We start from the raw sequence: 16,181 nt of genomic DNA on the forward strand, positions 1-16,181 counted from the left end.
TATTTTCAGTAATATTATGAGTCCCAGAGAGGGAAAATAAAGTATCTATCTATGAAAGATCCATTAGAAGCAGTAAAGTCAGTGAACCCATTATCAGCCCATGAAGTTTTCCTGATAGTATTTTTTTGTGAAGAGAAGTGCCTCACAGGAAGGAAGAACGCGTTATGTAAACAGTTTTTATCTTGATGAGAAAGCTACATGGCTGCATCTCCGCCCCGGATCACACCCACCCAGCCTCAAAACTCCAACAATGACACCGACTCTCACAAAGTCCTGATCGAGGAAGGTCGAGCTTTTAAAAGAAAGATCACAGCTGGATAGTGAATCAGAAAGTGGCAAGAGTCAAGAGGAAACTCCTGCACAAGACGAAATGAACGTGAGGAGATTCTGCAGGGTGAGATGAGATTATGATGCAGAATTATTTGAATATTAATTTGATTTATATTTTTGTGTCTTCTTATATTTGTTTATAGGAAGATGTCTTATCACAGTAAGGAATTCATGGATCATGTTGCCTTCGTGCCTCCTCTGGCTCTCCACGGCATCTCCATGGATAACAGCGGTGCGCACTACAGAGACGCGCTCCGGCTCGGACTGCCCTTCCACCTGGACGCTGCCTACCTGGACCCCGGCCAGAGGTCCCCCTACAGACGCTTGTCATACTTCCCCTTCGGTGTGTGTGATTATTCCTTCGAGCCCGCGTTTATCCGCAAAAGGAACGAACGGGAGCGCCACCGGGTGCGCTGCGTAAACGAGGGTTACGCGCGTCTCCGGGAGCATCTGCCGCAAGAGTTTGAGGACAAACGGCTCAGCAAAGTGGAGACTCTGAGGGCGGCCATCGACTACATCAAACACCTGCAGAAACTTCTGGACATGAACGTCTCCGGGATGCAGATGTCGCTTGGAGACAACCAGAGGACAGAATGCAACAGTGATGGAGAGTCCAAAACCAGCCTGAGCGACAGCGGGGACGCGGTTTACTAGATGTTTCTCTCAAAAACCTGCTGAATATTACACGAAGAAGGAGGAAAAAGACACAAAAGTGAAAAGACAGTGTAAGACAACGTTCTGTTCTTACAGTCGAGAATAAAATCTACTGTAAATGAGCTTTAAATTGACCTTGAGTTTCTGCTTTTGTTGTTAACACACAGCAAACATCAGAAAAAAGCAGATATTAAAAGCAAAAAACAACAAATGTGAGCATGGACTTTCATTCTTCACTTTTGAGGACAGTATGCTGCAAAACAATTTATTTTTTCTCACCAATTTTGCTGCATGGTTTAGTTTCTGGTGTTATGTATTGAAATATTAAGGTTAATTTTTAAGGTCATTTCTGTTTAGCAGCAATTCTCCCGCACTAAACACTAAATAATCTTCACTGCAAAATGACAGTGGAGTCCTGGCCAGGTCGTGCAAGAAAAATTTGAATAAACCGTTTTTTTGAGGGACAAAGTCCTTGATAAAGAGAGTTTAGAGCACAAAAAACATGAATTTAAATTCTCTTGCATTATTGTGGACTTTGATGACTGAATAATCAGGGATTTAAATTAAATTTCCACCTTTTAGACCTCTAAATTAAGGAATCAAAAGTAGGAAGTCATTTTTTAGTGTGCAGTATAAATGTTAGGGCTTTCTTTTCTGAGACACACTTGTGGTGCAAACTGTTACCCACGTAAACAAGAAAAGAAATAGGGGTTAATTTTGCTTTAACTGCATAAATCCTTAGATTCGTGTATAGGTGCACAAGGGTCCAGCTCAACACTTGATCTCTTGTTAAAAGAAAAAGTAAGTGAACAAATCAACCCATAATTTTATTTCTTACATATTATTGTGCAATAAAAAACTTGCCATTTTCAGAGCTCTAAATTGAGAAACCAACAGATTCCTGCAAAAGAGACATTTTTGTTTCAAAATTGTGGAATCTACATCGTATAACTTTCCTATCTTACATAACTGTTTTATGCAAACTGATATATTTCAGAAATGATGTAAATAATAAGGCAATAATAGCTGTCCTTTTAAATAAGATACGTCCTTAGATATGTTAAAGTGTGCATGGGAGACAATCATTATTCATTTCAATTAAATTTCTTCATTCAAAAACTGGAAATTAAGGAACTAAACCTGCAAAAAAAAGAGAAACATTTTTGATTATCCAATCTAAATATCATGTCTCTCCTTTCTTAGACAAACTTTCTGTGCAAACTGGGGCTCATATATTGCCAAAACCATGAAAATATGCATAAAAATAGAGGTTATGTGCCAATAGGGACAAGTTGAACACTTAATCTCTTTCTTAAAGGAGAAGTAGTGCGCAAATTAGGCTATTATTTCAAAGTTATTGCATTATTGTGGACTTTAATGGCCTAATCATCTCTAATGATTTCTGCCTTTCAGAGCTCTAAACTGAAGAACAACAGCAGAAAGTCTGTGTAAAAGTTTATTTGACAAACATTTTGTGCAAACTAGGGCCTATATAAACCTAAAAGCTTGAAAACAAACATAAAAATTGGACCTAATTGTCCATTTAAGTGGTTAAATCATGTAGAATAATATGCATTTGTATAGTTTGTCTGAACTTTTCTAATGCATGCTTCTGATGCATTTGTAAATAGACTAAGGCGATGCCTTCTTTTCCACTGGTGCCACTCGATGTTCTTTTTTTTCCCAAACAGTTTCTTTTTGACTTGTCACAGCACAAAAACAAGGTGTGAAACTAAAAGTCTTGTCCTGTTTGGTGTATAAATGGCCACTTGTAGTGAACATTATATGACAATAATAGTCTTAATTGGTAACTTAGAAGTCGTATCTCAAACCTGAAGCCTCTATCCCGTGTAGTTTATTTTCTCAGTTACCTGAGTGCTCTTCAAAGACCACCTACTTATTGTACATCACCTCGGGGTTCTCAGGAAGTTTTTCTCTCCTAATAGCTTCAGGAATGCATTTATCAAGGAGCCCTCAGCCTCTTAGCAACAACACATCGACTTCACTCTATTTGCCTGTTTTTGCTTCCCACCTCCGCTGACCTGCACGGAAACCAATTTTCAGCCTTATCAAAATCACAAATTAAATGAAAAAAAGGAAACATGATATTGCATACTAGTAAAATGGGATTGGAGAAACCAGCAGAGTGCAGTGGAAGTGAACCATATCACTATGGAAGAATGGCATTGATACCCATGAAGGCATGACAAACCCCCAACAAAATGTGTTTGGCAGAGCAGTATGTGAATTAGACCCAATAATTAGTCAAGTGCTGGTACCCTGGGCTTGATGGTTCACTGGTGCTGTGAAGATAGAAAACATGAAGCTACTTAAATGAAAGCCTCCGCCATAATGGATGTTTTCTTTTCGGTAGCGCACGGGCTGATTCTAATCTGATTCCTGCACGGATTCCTCACAGGCATTTTTCTATTCTACTGTAAAAGTTGTTGCCTATGCATGCAACAGATTTAATCCCGAGGACGGGAAAGAGAAGGTTGCAGGGAATTATCAGGATTACAGTTTAATTCCATTCTACTTGTGGCATTATGTCGCATGTGCTAACGTCCTACACTTTTCAACCTGATACATTTGACACAAAAACCTGCACAAAATCTTTTGCATGATTTCATCTCTTAGTTCCACTGACCTTCTTACACAATGACTGTATGTCGGTCAGGAAGAGCGAGGAAATAGCGGATTTGATAGATTTATTTTCAAAGACACTGTAGTGTGGTTGGGCACTGAAGTTCAGACTAACAACAACATGTCATCCAGACACACAGGGCCACCATGAGCCCGATAGTAAACACTTGAAGACAGTGACAATGCAGCTCAGTTTGTAGGGACAAACAAGATTTTAAAAAATGTGAAAACAGAGAAGGCTGCACAGTGGAGTAGTGGTTAGCACTTTCGCCTTGCAGCAAGAAGATCCCCGGTTGAAATCGTGGGGTGGGGCTGGGATCTTTCTGCATGGAGTTTGCATGTTCTCCCTGTGCATGTGTGGGTTTTCTCCGGGCACTCCGGCTTCCTCCCACAGTCCAAAAATATGCTAAGGTTAATTGATTACTCTAAATTGCCCGTAGGTGTGAATGTGAGTGTGCCTGTTCATCTGTATATGTAGCCTGGCGACCTGTCCAAGGTGTCCCCTGCCTTCGCCCAAGTCAGCTGAGATAGGCTCCAGCCCCCCCACGACCCTAGAGAGGATAAAGCGGTGTATAGAGAATGGATGGATGGATGAAAACAGAGAACAGATAATGTAGAATAATAAACAAAATGGAGGAGAAGCTGGTTTAAGCATACTGCATTTTAGAATTAAAATTTAAATAATGATGTTTGCGATGTTAGCTACCTGCTAATAAGACAAAAACATGGAGAAAATTACACTGGCTAATCGAAAACATTAGCATGCTAGCATTGCTACCATTTGCATTTATGATATTTGTTTACTTTTGTTTAATTTTTGTTAATATTTATACTCTTTAAAACATTTTTTAATTGCTATGCACTCTGTTATTAAGAAAAGTGCTCAGTGGGTAGAGTAGCCGTCTTGTAACTGGAAGGTTGCCGGTTCGATCCTCGGCCTGTCGTGCTCACGTCGAGGTGTCCCTGAGCAAGACACCAAACCCCTAATTGCTCCTGATGGGCCGTGGTTAGCACCTTGCATGGCAGCTCCCGCCATCAGTGTGTGAATGTGTGTGTGAATGGGTAAATGTGACATAGGTAAATGTGACATATTATGTAAAGCGCTTTGGATAAAAGCGCTATATAAATACAACCATTTACCATTTTTACCAAATACATTTATGACTGTTATTATTATTGTGAGCACATTAGCGTACTGAGTGTCAGAAGCTGGTTGCTTGGCTGTAAATAATAAACTACACAGTACCAACACTGGTAAGGATAAAATGCACAAATACATTGTTGTTGTTTTTTGTTTCTATATCCTCAAACAGTGCAACTCAACACTCAACACCTTAACACTTGATAAAACAAGAAATTATTGCTTTTAGTCATTGGAGCTGGAGCTTGAAAGTAATTAGCAGAGCATAGCATGAAGACTAGTAGCAGGGAGAAATGGAAAACTTGGCTTGGTCAAAAGTTAAAATAAATAAATACACCAGTACAAACATTTTTCAAGAAAAAAAGGCGTATACACTTTTGATTGTTTCATATGCATATGCAGACATTTTGCATTTTGCCTTCTTGACAATGATGAAAAGAAAAGCTGGAGCCAGAAGGCGATTAGCATAGCTTAGCATAAAGACTAGAAACAGTGACAACTTGCACAACTTTGCTTTGTCAGAAGTAAATCCCCTAATAAAATAAAATACAGTTATCAACATTTCTAAAGGAAGGTCCACGTTTGTTTTATGCATAAACAGTGCCAACACTTTATTATTGTTTTTAGTCATGCTAGTTGCATTATCATTTTACATTTATGCTCCACTTAGGATGAATTTACTAATACTGGTCATTTCTGTCAGCTGTAGTCTACTTTGTGGTGCTAATAATTAACAAATGCTAGCTAACACAAATGCTAATCAGGCAATTAACTGTGAAAATTACATTTGCTAACTTAAAAATTAGCCTGTTAGCATTTGTATTTGTTTTATTTTTGGCTGCTTCTCTTTCACCTTTACTGATGTTTTGGGTCTTTTGAATAGTTTTTCTTTACGTTAAACACTTTGTTAAGAAAAGTGGAATGTATATTTATTCATTAATTTTAGTCCTTTGTTGAAATGGGCAAAGAAGAACTAAAGTAACAAGATCAGGCAACACCTGCATGTGTGCCAGACACGTATCTTCTATGTGCACTCTGTATTAATCCTGATAATGTTTTCTTGTGTCTGCAAGGCTACACATTTGTGCAGGAAAGAAAATTCCTGCAAGCATGCACGATGACAAGGCAAGATAAAGTTTATCAGCTGCAGTGAGATCAGTGAGGGACCACCAGGAAAGGTTGCTGCGACGTGTCCAGACAACGAACGAACCCTCATATGGAGGACGGAAACGGAAGGAACAGGAGGAACAGGAGGGATGCTGGGTTTTTCTCTGTACGTCAAAGACAAGCACTAATGCAGTTCAGCTTTACATTTAAAAAGCACTTGATAGATATAATAATACTGGTAAATGTGTAACAGAATTAGCATATTATATGCAACTTTTGTAATTTAATTGATTTAAAATTGCTTTGATTGGGCAATATTAGCAACAATTTCGTATTAACACTGAATTACTTTGAAAATTTCAAATTATGAGTTGCACCAGATAAGTTATCTATTGTAGCACACAGGAGTGGATGTATTTATACGCTTTTATCTAATGTAAAAACAACAATTCAACAGTGCAACAGCGTGTCTTTGTTAGCCCAAACTTCATACCACAGTTCATGATGCAGTGTTTGGGCAGTTATTTTCTGTTACTGTCCCCTTTTTTGTGCGTGTGTTTTCGGTGCCCAGTTGTCTGAAAATTACTTTCTGTTTTCATTTTCGGTAAACATGAAAATATGAGTCAAATTATTCAAAACCCTTTTAGTGAAGCTGGTTTACTACTAGTACTAGAAAGAATACAAAGAAGCAAATCATGCATCATTTACTCTAATTTATTCATTTAAATACATATTTACAAATGGCTAAATGTTGTGACAGTGAAATGTAAGCTTGCAGTGCAGCTCATGTGTATCTGCGTGTTTCCTGCAATTCATCGAGCTGCTCAAGGAGAGCGTCTTTTTCCAGTTCTAACAAGGAGATCTGACGATTTTTGTCACTCACTGTCTGTTAAAAAAACACAAATGGCAAAAAGTGACAGTATTGTGCAGGTGCAAAGAGACGAATCATGAGAAAATTGTTGGAAAAGTCTGACTGACAGAAGCCATACAAACAATTGTTTAGCACTAGTTAACATTACATCAAAGTATTATTTCACAGACTGTTTCTCCTTACCTGTGTTAGTACTGAGTTGTGCCAGCGGAGGTCGCTGTCTGCCACAGCTTCAGGCAGAGAAGGGCTGCTGCTGCTCATTGCATTGGGTTCACTCATCATGGAGCCCAAAGATCCGTTCACCCGCTGGATTCGAGATCTGAGGAGGCAGGACCGAGTCTGTGCAGAATCAGAACCAGGACAGTCAGGGAGAATACAGACACCTGAAGTTACACCAGGTAAAGTTCTCAGATTCTTCAAGACAACTCTCATTGAAAGGATCACAAATGATCACAACCTCAGCTTCAATCAGCACTTCACGACTCTGCTTCAATTCTGCCATCTACGAAACATAGATATTGCCCAAAGTCAAACTAGTGTTCCACAAAAATATAATTAAATACCTCATCCACACGTTTTCTTCTGCCATCTGGGAAACTGAAACTCTAATCACCTAAATGATGCAGCAAACACCTGATGACAGATGATTCAAAACTCAGCGGCAAGATTACTTGACAAACACCTGACCAACTTCAATCTTACACTAAAATACAGATTGGTTCCAACATTCAGTTTTTTGACTGATTGTTTCTCTACAGTCAAAAAAGTAATAAAAGGAACATATTCCCACAATTTAATGAAACTCAAAAATCAAATTTACTGATTTAGATTATTTTGAATGGCTTGGGATGACATAATAATAGTGGTAATTACATCAACATCATATTGTGTGTAACTTAAACTCATATTTCTGCATTGGTTGATTTATAACCTAAAGGAAGTTGTTGCAGCTTAATGGAATCGGCTTAAATTTTGTTCACCTGTTATTTCAAATTCTCTCCCCTGTATTAACATGCCTGGACGATTTCCAAAGGCTAAGACAAGCAATAAAAATACCTTTTACTGTTTAGAAAGTGGTAATTCAATCATGGTAAATAAAGAATAAATCCATTTACAATTCTCATGACTTAAAAATGTTGATTTGTTTAGGCGAGCCCAAACATTTCAGAGTGTACATCATCTAGATCTGCTCCACACCCTTGAAATTTAAAGCTTTGTTCTTCACCGAGACCCTGAGATGCTGAGAAAATAGTTTGAATTTAAGGCTAAATTCATACAAGTAAATGACATATTCCAACTGTTTTACAATTAGAACCTAAAAACCAACACACCTCGAGGCCCTAACTCCAGCCCTGCTCATACCTCTGCTGCATCCCACAGACAGGAACCAAGCCCACTTTTGGCCTCGATTCTGTTCTGCCGGGACTTGTTCTCCTCCAGCCGCTGGAGGTACCAGAGACGAGCCTTCTCCAGAACCTCCAGACCAGAACACAGAGCGTCCTTCTCCTTCTCTAGGTCCTTCAGACGCTTAATCTGAAACAAGAAGTAGCAAGATTCAGTTTTTACTCTGCAAAGTTTTATGATATAGTCAGTTTAGTCATGTATATACGTTTCCATGGGTCTTTTGCTGTAACCAGGAGGTTGGACTAACAAGCTCAACTACCAGTCTGATGTAAAGCCGTGTGATCGGCACAGCGCTGCCTGTTGTCTTCCAGAGGCCCCAAGGCTTTGTGTACCAGCAGAGCTAAACTATCGAGCAGCAGGAGGCCTGTAGGTCTTTTGTCTACACTCAGCTGGATTACATGCACTTTAAATGTGCTCAGACAAAGGAAACGGTGTTACAAACACCAGGATATCATGATATACAATGGCACTGATTCACCTAACAGACCATGAGTTCAGGACATTAGAGCCGCTAATGATTTACACTGAAACACTGTGAATTGCAAAATTGAAAACATTGAACACTATTCCTATTTAGTGCACATTAGGGGTTAAGAAAATGCACTTAATCCATTACTTAATCTGTAGTCAATAGCCTAAAATCATTCTTATTGTTTGCTAGTTACTGCTCATGATTGTAGCTTTACAGTTAGTTGAAACGTGGTTATATTAAGTCTTTAACAGGAAGCTGTGAGGACCAAACTTGTCATGTGAGAATGTGTCACTGTGATGACTGCAGCACTGAGACATGGAGCAAAGATGGAAAACAGACTGACAACAGCAGGAAAGTATAAGCAGTTTTGTTAAAGATACAGCATGAAGCATCAGTTTCCGTTGCAATCATATAAATAATTCTGTTGTCTCAAAAATAGCTATGTTGCCAGTCAACTCATCTAGTTCCCCTTCGTTCTTCGCCAAGGACACCATTACTTGAATAACAGACGTCCCCATTAAGTATTTATTTTACATATTTGTGGATACTTCTTATATCGTTTCATATTTCTGTTTTGATTTTTACCTTTTAAGTTTTTCCTCTGTAATTAGCCACCACTTCATAGAAAAGCTTTGTGTACTTTACGTGAAATAAAGAGGGCAAAGGCTTCCTGAAGATGATTAATTTATAGTTTTTCACCATCCACAGACCAGGCTTGGTCCTCTTCTTCAGCTTACGGTGAAGTCTAATATTTATGGTAGCTGGATTTAATCCCGATTAGAGATAAAAGAGGAATTGTAGATGCGACAGACTCTTATGCATCCCTTTGGGGTTTGATACAAACAAGGAGAGCATTCCAGATCAGCGTGGCTAATTAGAAGAACGTCCCTAACAGCAAATTTTAGAGAACAATGATTTAGAAAACTAAAAGAGATACATATAAGAGAGAAGCCTCAACTGTTTGTGTTTCCTTCCTACTGTTCACTTAAGAGAAGAAAAGGCAACTCCATAGTAAGTCTATCTCTAGTGCTGCTTAAACTTGACCTTTAGGATTGGGGCCTGTTGCTTCATCAAGACCTGACACTCCTAGAGGATGGACAGCCTTTTTCTGTCAACTCCAGCTAACGTTAAGCTCAACAGCAGAGGGTGGAGCAGCTCTATCACACCTATCCTTAGCTGGAGAAGGCTGACTACAAATATATGACCATTAAATGCAGGACATTCTGACTACAGCTTACTGGGTTTTTGCCAATAGTCTTCATACACACATTTTCACACTTACAGTTTGTTGAAGTTGTATTGAAAAGCAAACATTATGGAGTAATTGGTTTTTTTTTTTTTTTAACTTTCCAGCAAACTTGTCGGCACATCACCATACGACACCATTTCTAAATCACCCCAAGCAGCTTTTTCAAATCGGTACATTAGACAACATGTACGCAGCAGATTTATCTCTGACAGGTTGATATAAGCCAATAATAAACCAACCAACGTATTGAACAGGCTCAAGTTACCACAAAAAAACGTACAGAGCTGGATATTTTACAGTTGAACCTGTCTCTTACTTCTTTTGGACAAAGTATAAAGTGGTGATACAGTTTGAAACTATACCATTTATATTTCTGTACTTTAGTTTCCCTTCATTTATGGTTTCATGTATTGTCTGATATTGGACAGGATAATTTCTTAAATGTCTCTGAAGTCAGTGGCATTATGCCTATAGCTACAACAACTAAACTAATGGAGTCACTTGATAATCAAATATTTATTAAGGTCATTTCTGGAGACAAAATCTCTCCAAAGTGTTGCTTAAATATTTTGAATAAAATCACTCGGGGACATAAGGACGTTTTGATGGATTGTCTTCTTACATCTCATAGAAAAGGCAACATTAATTTATTAGATGACTGCTGTATTAATTATTAGTGAATTTAATGAGTAGATTCTGGTGATTATTTTGATTACCAGATAGGAATTCAAAGATCTGTATTTCAGTTGTTATTGCACTTTGGGGCGCCTTCCTCGGTAGCTTGTTCTAGCTTGTACTTACAGTGAGCTGCATAATGTACATATGCACTGTATAATCAACCAAATTTGATCTTGGGCTCCTCAAATCAACTACAGAAATATGTAAGTTTTGTAAGCCCAAAGGGACACAAAGCTTTTTTTTTTTTTTTTTTTTAGCATCCGGCACATCTGTGTGTACAAAATGACTCAAATTATGCATTTAAATGACACATTTCAGAAGAGAAGAAAAGGTCATGTTGTTGTAAAATTGGTAGAATGCATCAAACAGGTGACATTTTTATTAATACATGAGGTAGTAAATGCTTGAATTGATATTCTGGATGTGATCTTGTTTGTTTTGAAGCACATGATGTGACATGACAGCTGATTAGAGTCTCTAATTCTGGACAAAACAAGCAGAAAACGAACTCGATCCTCACCCATAGGTAGAAGCGCAGTGCGTCCAGGCTGTAGAGGCTGGTCTTTAGCGGGATGATAACCACAGTGTAGGAGGCAGAACCAGAGGAAGGACAGGCCATGGAGAGGAGCTCAGTCACTGACAGCCACTACTACCGCCACCACGACCCCATACAGCTGACCGCAAAACAACAAACCTCAGCTCGACACCGGCTGACTCACAATAAAACCACAGACAGAGAATGAGTGAGTGTGAAAAAGAGGAGGCAGGAGTGGGAAAAAAAAAAGAAAAAGAGGCAGCGGGATGCACAGGCACGAACAGTATGGTGCCCCCGGGGCGAGGGAATGAAAAATTCCACATGTCACTGCCATGACTGGTTAATCGACATACAGCGACAAAACAGGTGGGAGGAAACTGGCAGCGTTGAGTCCCATAAAACCAGAAAAGACAACAACAGAAATGAAACTGTGGACAAGAGGATACAGGTGCAAACTGCAGTGTGTTCATCAGTGTTGTGACAGCTTGTTTATGTCAAATCTCTGCAGGAAAACAGGTCGTGTTTTAAAGGTTTGTCCGCTCAAGAGTTGGCAGGGTTTCATAAAATCATGTCATCCCTGAAACATGGCATTCCTGTGCAGGTGCGGCTGAATGAAAACACAGAACATAATTTGATTTCCATTCTCGGTTTCAGGTGAACTTTCTGTCCCGACATGTTCCCAGGAATGTGACATAACCTGAGGACGAAAGGTGAAGAGCTCAGAGGTGTGGAGTGAACTGAATAAAGCAGTTATGACAAACAAACAGGACAGTCAAGGGGAAATTTTGGTCTGTGCATTTTCAGCCTCAGTGAGCTGCTTTTAACATCATCACTATGAGCTGTTCTGCTGGTCGATGGCAGCACAGAAAATCAGTAACACGTGTTTGTCATCACTGCCTCAGGACAAACTGACACATCAGTGGGTGGATGAAGGGAGGTTTATCGTGACAGTGGTGCATATGATTATATGCATGTATTATATATAATGATTATACATATACACATACATACACACACACGTATGTATGTATATATATATATATATATATATATATATATATATATATATATATTTACACTCAACAAAATATAAACGCAACACTTTTGTTTTTGCTCCCATTTTTTATGAGATGAACTCAAAGATCTAAAACTTTTTCCACATACACAATATCACCATTTCTCTCACATATTGTTCACAAATCTGTCTAAATCTGTGATAGTGAGCACTTCTCCTTTGCTGAGATAATCCATCCCACCTCACAGGTGTGCCATATCAAGATGCTGATTAGACACCATGATTAGTGCACAGGTGTGCCTTAGACTGCCCACAATAAAAGGTCACTCTGAAAGGTGCAGTTTTATCACACAGCACAATGCCACAGATTTCGCAAGATTTGAGGGAGCGTGCAATTGGCATGCTGACAGCAGGAATGTCAACCAGAGCTGCTGCTCGTGTATTGAATGTTCATTTCTCTACCATAAGCCGTCTCCAAAGAATTTGGAAGAATGTCACGATCGAAAACAGGCGAGTTGAGTTGAGCTGATTACTGTAGCTGACACTCACTGCAGTAATCAGCTGATAGAGTGCAAGGAGAGCAGGAGGGCTAGTGGCAGGGAGAGGGAGAGAGGCATGAGGGAGAGGTGACAGACAGAGAGCCAAAAGACAGGTCAAAACAGATGAAACAGAAGAGGAAAAGAAAGAGAAGGAAAGATGGCAAAGGAGGAAGGGCAAGAGCAGGGATCATGATCGATAGATAGACAGATACTTTATTAATCCCGAGGTAAATTCAACGGAGCTTAAACCTTAACTGGTTTGTTTCACTGGCAAGACTGCTGAAAAAATAATGGATGTAAAAGAAAAACTGCTGAGCTGATACACTGATTGAATGGGTGAAGTCTCGGTATAATCCATCCCTGCAGAGTAAATCTGAGCAAGATTTATATGTTCTTTTGAATGAGGAAACCCACCAGTTTTACACTTTTGTATAAACCCCATTAGCAGATAGCACCTTGTCACCCGAGTGAATATTTCTTTGGTGAAAACAAAAGCATTACTCACCCACATTTACACAGCATGCATATCAAACGCAGCACTTTGGGGAATGCAGAATGTTTTAGTCATAATTCTGCTCATCTCACATGTGTGACAGATCACATTTTGGCCTGGATTGTATCTGTATTGTAAATTTCCCTGCTGTGGGATTAATAAAGGATCTATATATCTATCTATCTACGAATACAATCCAGGCCAAACGTGGGGAAGCCGGATCAAATTTATGTAAAAAAAAAGGTGTGATCAGAGTCTAGTCTTGATGACATCAATGGGCCCAAATACACTCTCGGTTGCAGCCGACTGAGAGTGGACATGCGTGGATTCGCCAACCAGCAAGGATGTGAGGACCCGTCCATCGCTGCTTGCAGCTTTAATTTAAATTGGTATAGGCATTAAACTTTGATTAAATAGTATGTTAGCAGACTGTAAAATCTTGTTTAAAGTGCAATTTGTCTACAGGCTGTATATAATTCAGCTTCAACTATGTTATCAATAATTTAAAAAAAACATCATTTAAAGGTTTACTCTGTTTTATACAAAATACCTTTGGAAATTCTGCCTTTGCCCTTTATTTGTGTCCCTCCTGATGAAAGAACACAACAGTCATGTGAAGTTCATGCTGCTGCCACAACATTGTCAGAGCTTTGCTGCCATCTTCTGCTGTATCTGGTAAAAGCAGCGAGACGGAACGAAAAGAGAGACGAGGAGCAAACTGTGCAGATCAGCCATCTGTTCTTTAGAGAGCATATTTGTTGGAGGCAGCTCATTAATATGGAAGGGGTTATACCAAAACAAGTCCAATTAGGACTGATGTGTTTGCAATTATTTTCTTGTCAACAGGTTTCACATAATTTCACTTTGTTAGCTAAAATGAAAAATGTTAAGGACAGCTAAATGAACCAACTTCAATTACACTGAAATAATATTTGTGGACTGACACAGCAAATCAAACTTATTTCCTATTTAAGTAAAAGCACTGCAAACTTGCCAAAAAATAAAGTATCAAAATAACTATAAATACATACAAAATAACTCATCACAGTGTAAAAATTTACACAGAACAAATGATCTGAGTTGTAATAATAGGTTAAAATTCAGACTGAAAAATACCAGTAAATCTCCTCCTTAGATATTCTGTCACTGGGACAATATTCTCAGTAGAGAGATACATCTCCTACATGTGGTTAGGGTTTAAATCGTATATTCATATTTAACTCTCCTAAATACAACCCTAACCCCCGTTTTTGTTCAGTGGGATTTTTTTTCTCCTAATATCATGGGATACATTATATTTTCAATAGCAAATCAGCACAAGTTTGATGTTTTTTAAAACTTTGAAAGTGCATTTTAGGGAACGTTTCAAGGATCATTTCAGCATATGGGATGGATTCCTCTTCAAAACTACTGAAAACAAAGTTAATCTTCTAGCTATGATTTTTTTCAATGTAAAAAAAAAATGACGAATATAAAGTTGATATTTTGACAGAAAAATGTGAAGTCTCACAAAAATAAACAAAAAGGAAAAGAATATTTTTCACAGGTTAACAGGTACTTTATGTGAGCGAACCAACTCCCTTTAGACACCTAACACCTTTGAAAATGTCTCCGTTTTACATAAAATAATGGAAATGATCAAATTACTTTTGTCGCCTATAATAACATTTTGCTTACCTGTACACTTTCCCCAAACAGTTAAAGAACAAAAAAGAAGCGTCCCGTGCCTTTGGTCAGCTTTTCCTGGGCAGATTTACTACTGTAAGAGGACAGACGAATTTGGGGGGGGGGGGCGTACAACAGATATTTTGGGGGGCCATTGAAAAGTTGTAAGAAAAAATTGGAAACTGCTACCGACTTCTGGCTTTCACAAAGTATTTTTCTTGTTTTTTTTTTTTGGCTCTTTAACCCAATAGGAAAGCTGTATATGACCTTTTCATTTTGGACTGTTAACATTCAAATTATGATGGACTTGTTTCCTTGTTTATATGAATTACACCATCATTAGCTGCAGCATCTGCCTGTTATGTAAAACTGGTAAGCTCAATGACAGAATCCTGAGGGCAATTAAGTGACAAATATTGTGCAAGAACAGCACTATATACAACCCTGTCAATTTCCACTTCTTAGAATGTTTACTGACAATTATCACACCTAAAATAAGAAATAATATTCTGTATTTTTAGCAAATAGTTTTTAGCTGTAAACCATAAACATCATAGGGTTCTGTATACTAATCAGTCTGAATCAAAATGAGTACTACCCAGTACACAGTGAACAACAATCTGTACCCTTGATCTCGGGCTGGGCGATAAATCGAATTAATTCGATTAATTCACCTTTTTAAAACCTGACAATTTGAAAATGTGCCAAATTGTAAAATCGAGGCGAGCTTCAATATATAACAATACAGATTCTTCTTCTGCCTTTCACGACTTGTGCACTGGCGTTTGCTTCCGCCTCTCATCTCCTTCCGCCAAAATACTCACACCCCCGTCACAGCGGACACAACAGCAGACAAAGAGTTGGTCGCGAGAAAAGGGCCTCATGTTACATCAATGATATGGAAATCTTTGACAAGACCGACACAGAGCAAACTACAGTCATGTGCAAGGTTTGCAAAAGTACTGTGAAAACGAAGAGTAGCAGCACCACTAACCTCTTTCAGCACCTCTGGCAGAGGTATCCTAAAGAATGGGAAGAGTGCTCGCAGCTACGAGAGTGCAGCATGGCTAGCACTAGCCATAGCAAACAGACCACAAAGAAACAACAAAAATCGATTAAAATCGTAATTGTCCAAGATGACTAAAAAAAAAAAAAAAAAAAAAAAGAAATCGAGATTTTATTTTTTGGCCATATCGCCCAGCCCTACTTGATCTGTGGTAAAATAATCTAAAATGTTCTGTGCAGTAATGTAAATTTTAAAATACAATAAAATACAGTAAGTAGCACTCTATACATTTAATAGTAAACCTGAGAACATGAATAAACAGCAACAATATTCCATATTCTTAAATCATTTAATAGTGCACAGGTCAGCAAACATCATA

At 38.5% G+C, this 16,181-nt stretch overlaps 2 protein-coding genes across 2 annotated transcripts; one reads left to right on the plus strand and one right to left on the minus strand.

The window, feature by feature from the left end:
* The first annotated feature begins 81 nt into the window (after positions 1 to 81).
* On the plus strand, positions 82 to 1,161 carry LOC110968958 (achaete-scute homolog 4-like). Its single transcript, XM_022218981.2, has 2 exons — positions 82 to 394; positions 474 to 1,161. Exon 2 carries the CDS (start codon positions 478 to 480, stop codon positions 982 to 984), a length of 507 nt encoding a protein of 168 aa, XP_022074673.1. The 5' UTR covers positions 82 to 394; positions 474 to 477; the 3' UTR covers positions 985 to 1,161.
* Positions 1,162 to 6,573: 5,412 nt separating this feature from the next.
* sapcd1 (suppressor APC domain containing 1) lies at positions 6,574 to 11,443 on the minus strand. Its single transcript, XM_022218711.2, has 4 exons — positions 11,070 to 11,443; positions 8,109 to 8,279; positions 6,930 to 7,085; positions 6,574 to 6,761 (listed from the first exon to the last, which is right to left on the minus strand). The coding sequence occupies exons 1-4, from the start codon at positions 11,166 to 11,168 to the stop codon at positions 6,660 to 6,662; spliced, it is 528 nt and encodes a 175-aa protein (XP_022074403.1). The 5' UTR covers positions 11,169 to 11,443; the 3' UTR covers positions 6,574 to 6,659.
* Between the last annotated feature and the right edge of the window lie 4,738 nt (positions 11,444 to 16,181).

Source organism: Acanthochromis polyacanthus, chromosome 1, assembly GCF_021347895.1.
Source record: "Acanthochromis polyacanthus isolate Apoly-LR-REF ecotype Palm Island chromosome 1, KAUST_Apoly_ChrSc, whole genome shotgun sequence".
Taxonomy (NCBI): Eukaryota; Metazoa; Chordata; class Actinopteri; family Pomacentridae; genus Acanthochromis; species Acanthochromis polyacanthus.

Excerpts from the sequence above, each read along its gene's own strand:
- LOC110968958 (XM_022218981.2), top strand. The coding sequence starts at position 478 with ATGTCTTATCACAGTAAGGAATTCATGGATCATGTTGCCTTCGTGCCT.
- sapcd1 (XM_022218711.2), bottom strand. The coding sequence starts at position 11,168 with ATGGCCTGTCCTTCCTCTGGTTCTGCCTCCTACACTGTGGTTATCATC. Across the intron at positions 8,280-11,069 it reads CACTGCGCTTCTACCTATGG|ATTAAGCGTCTGAAGGACCT; the intron begins GTGAGGATCGAG and ends TTCTTGTTTCAG. Across the intron at positions 6,762-6,929 it reads ACAACTCAGTACTAACACAG|ACAGTGAGTGACAAAAATCG; the intron begins GTAAGGAGAAAC and ends TTTTTTTAACAG.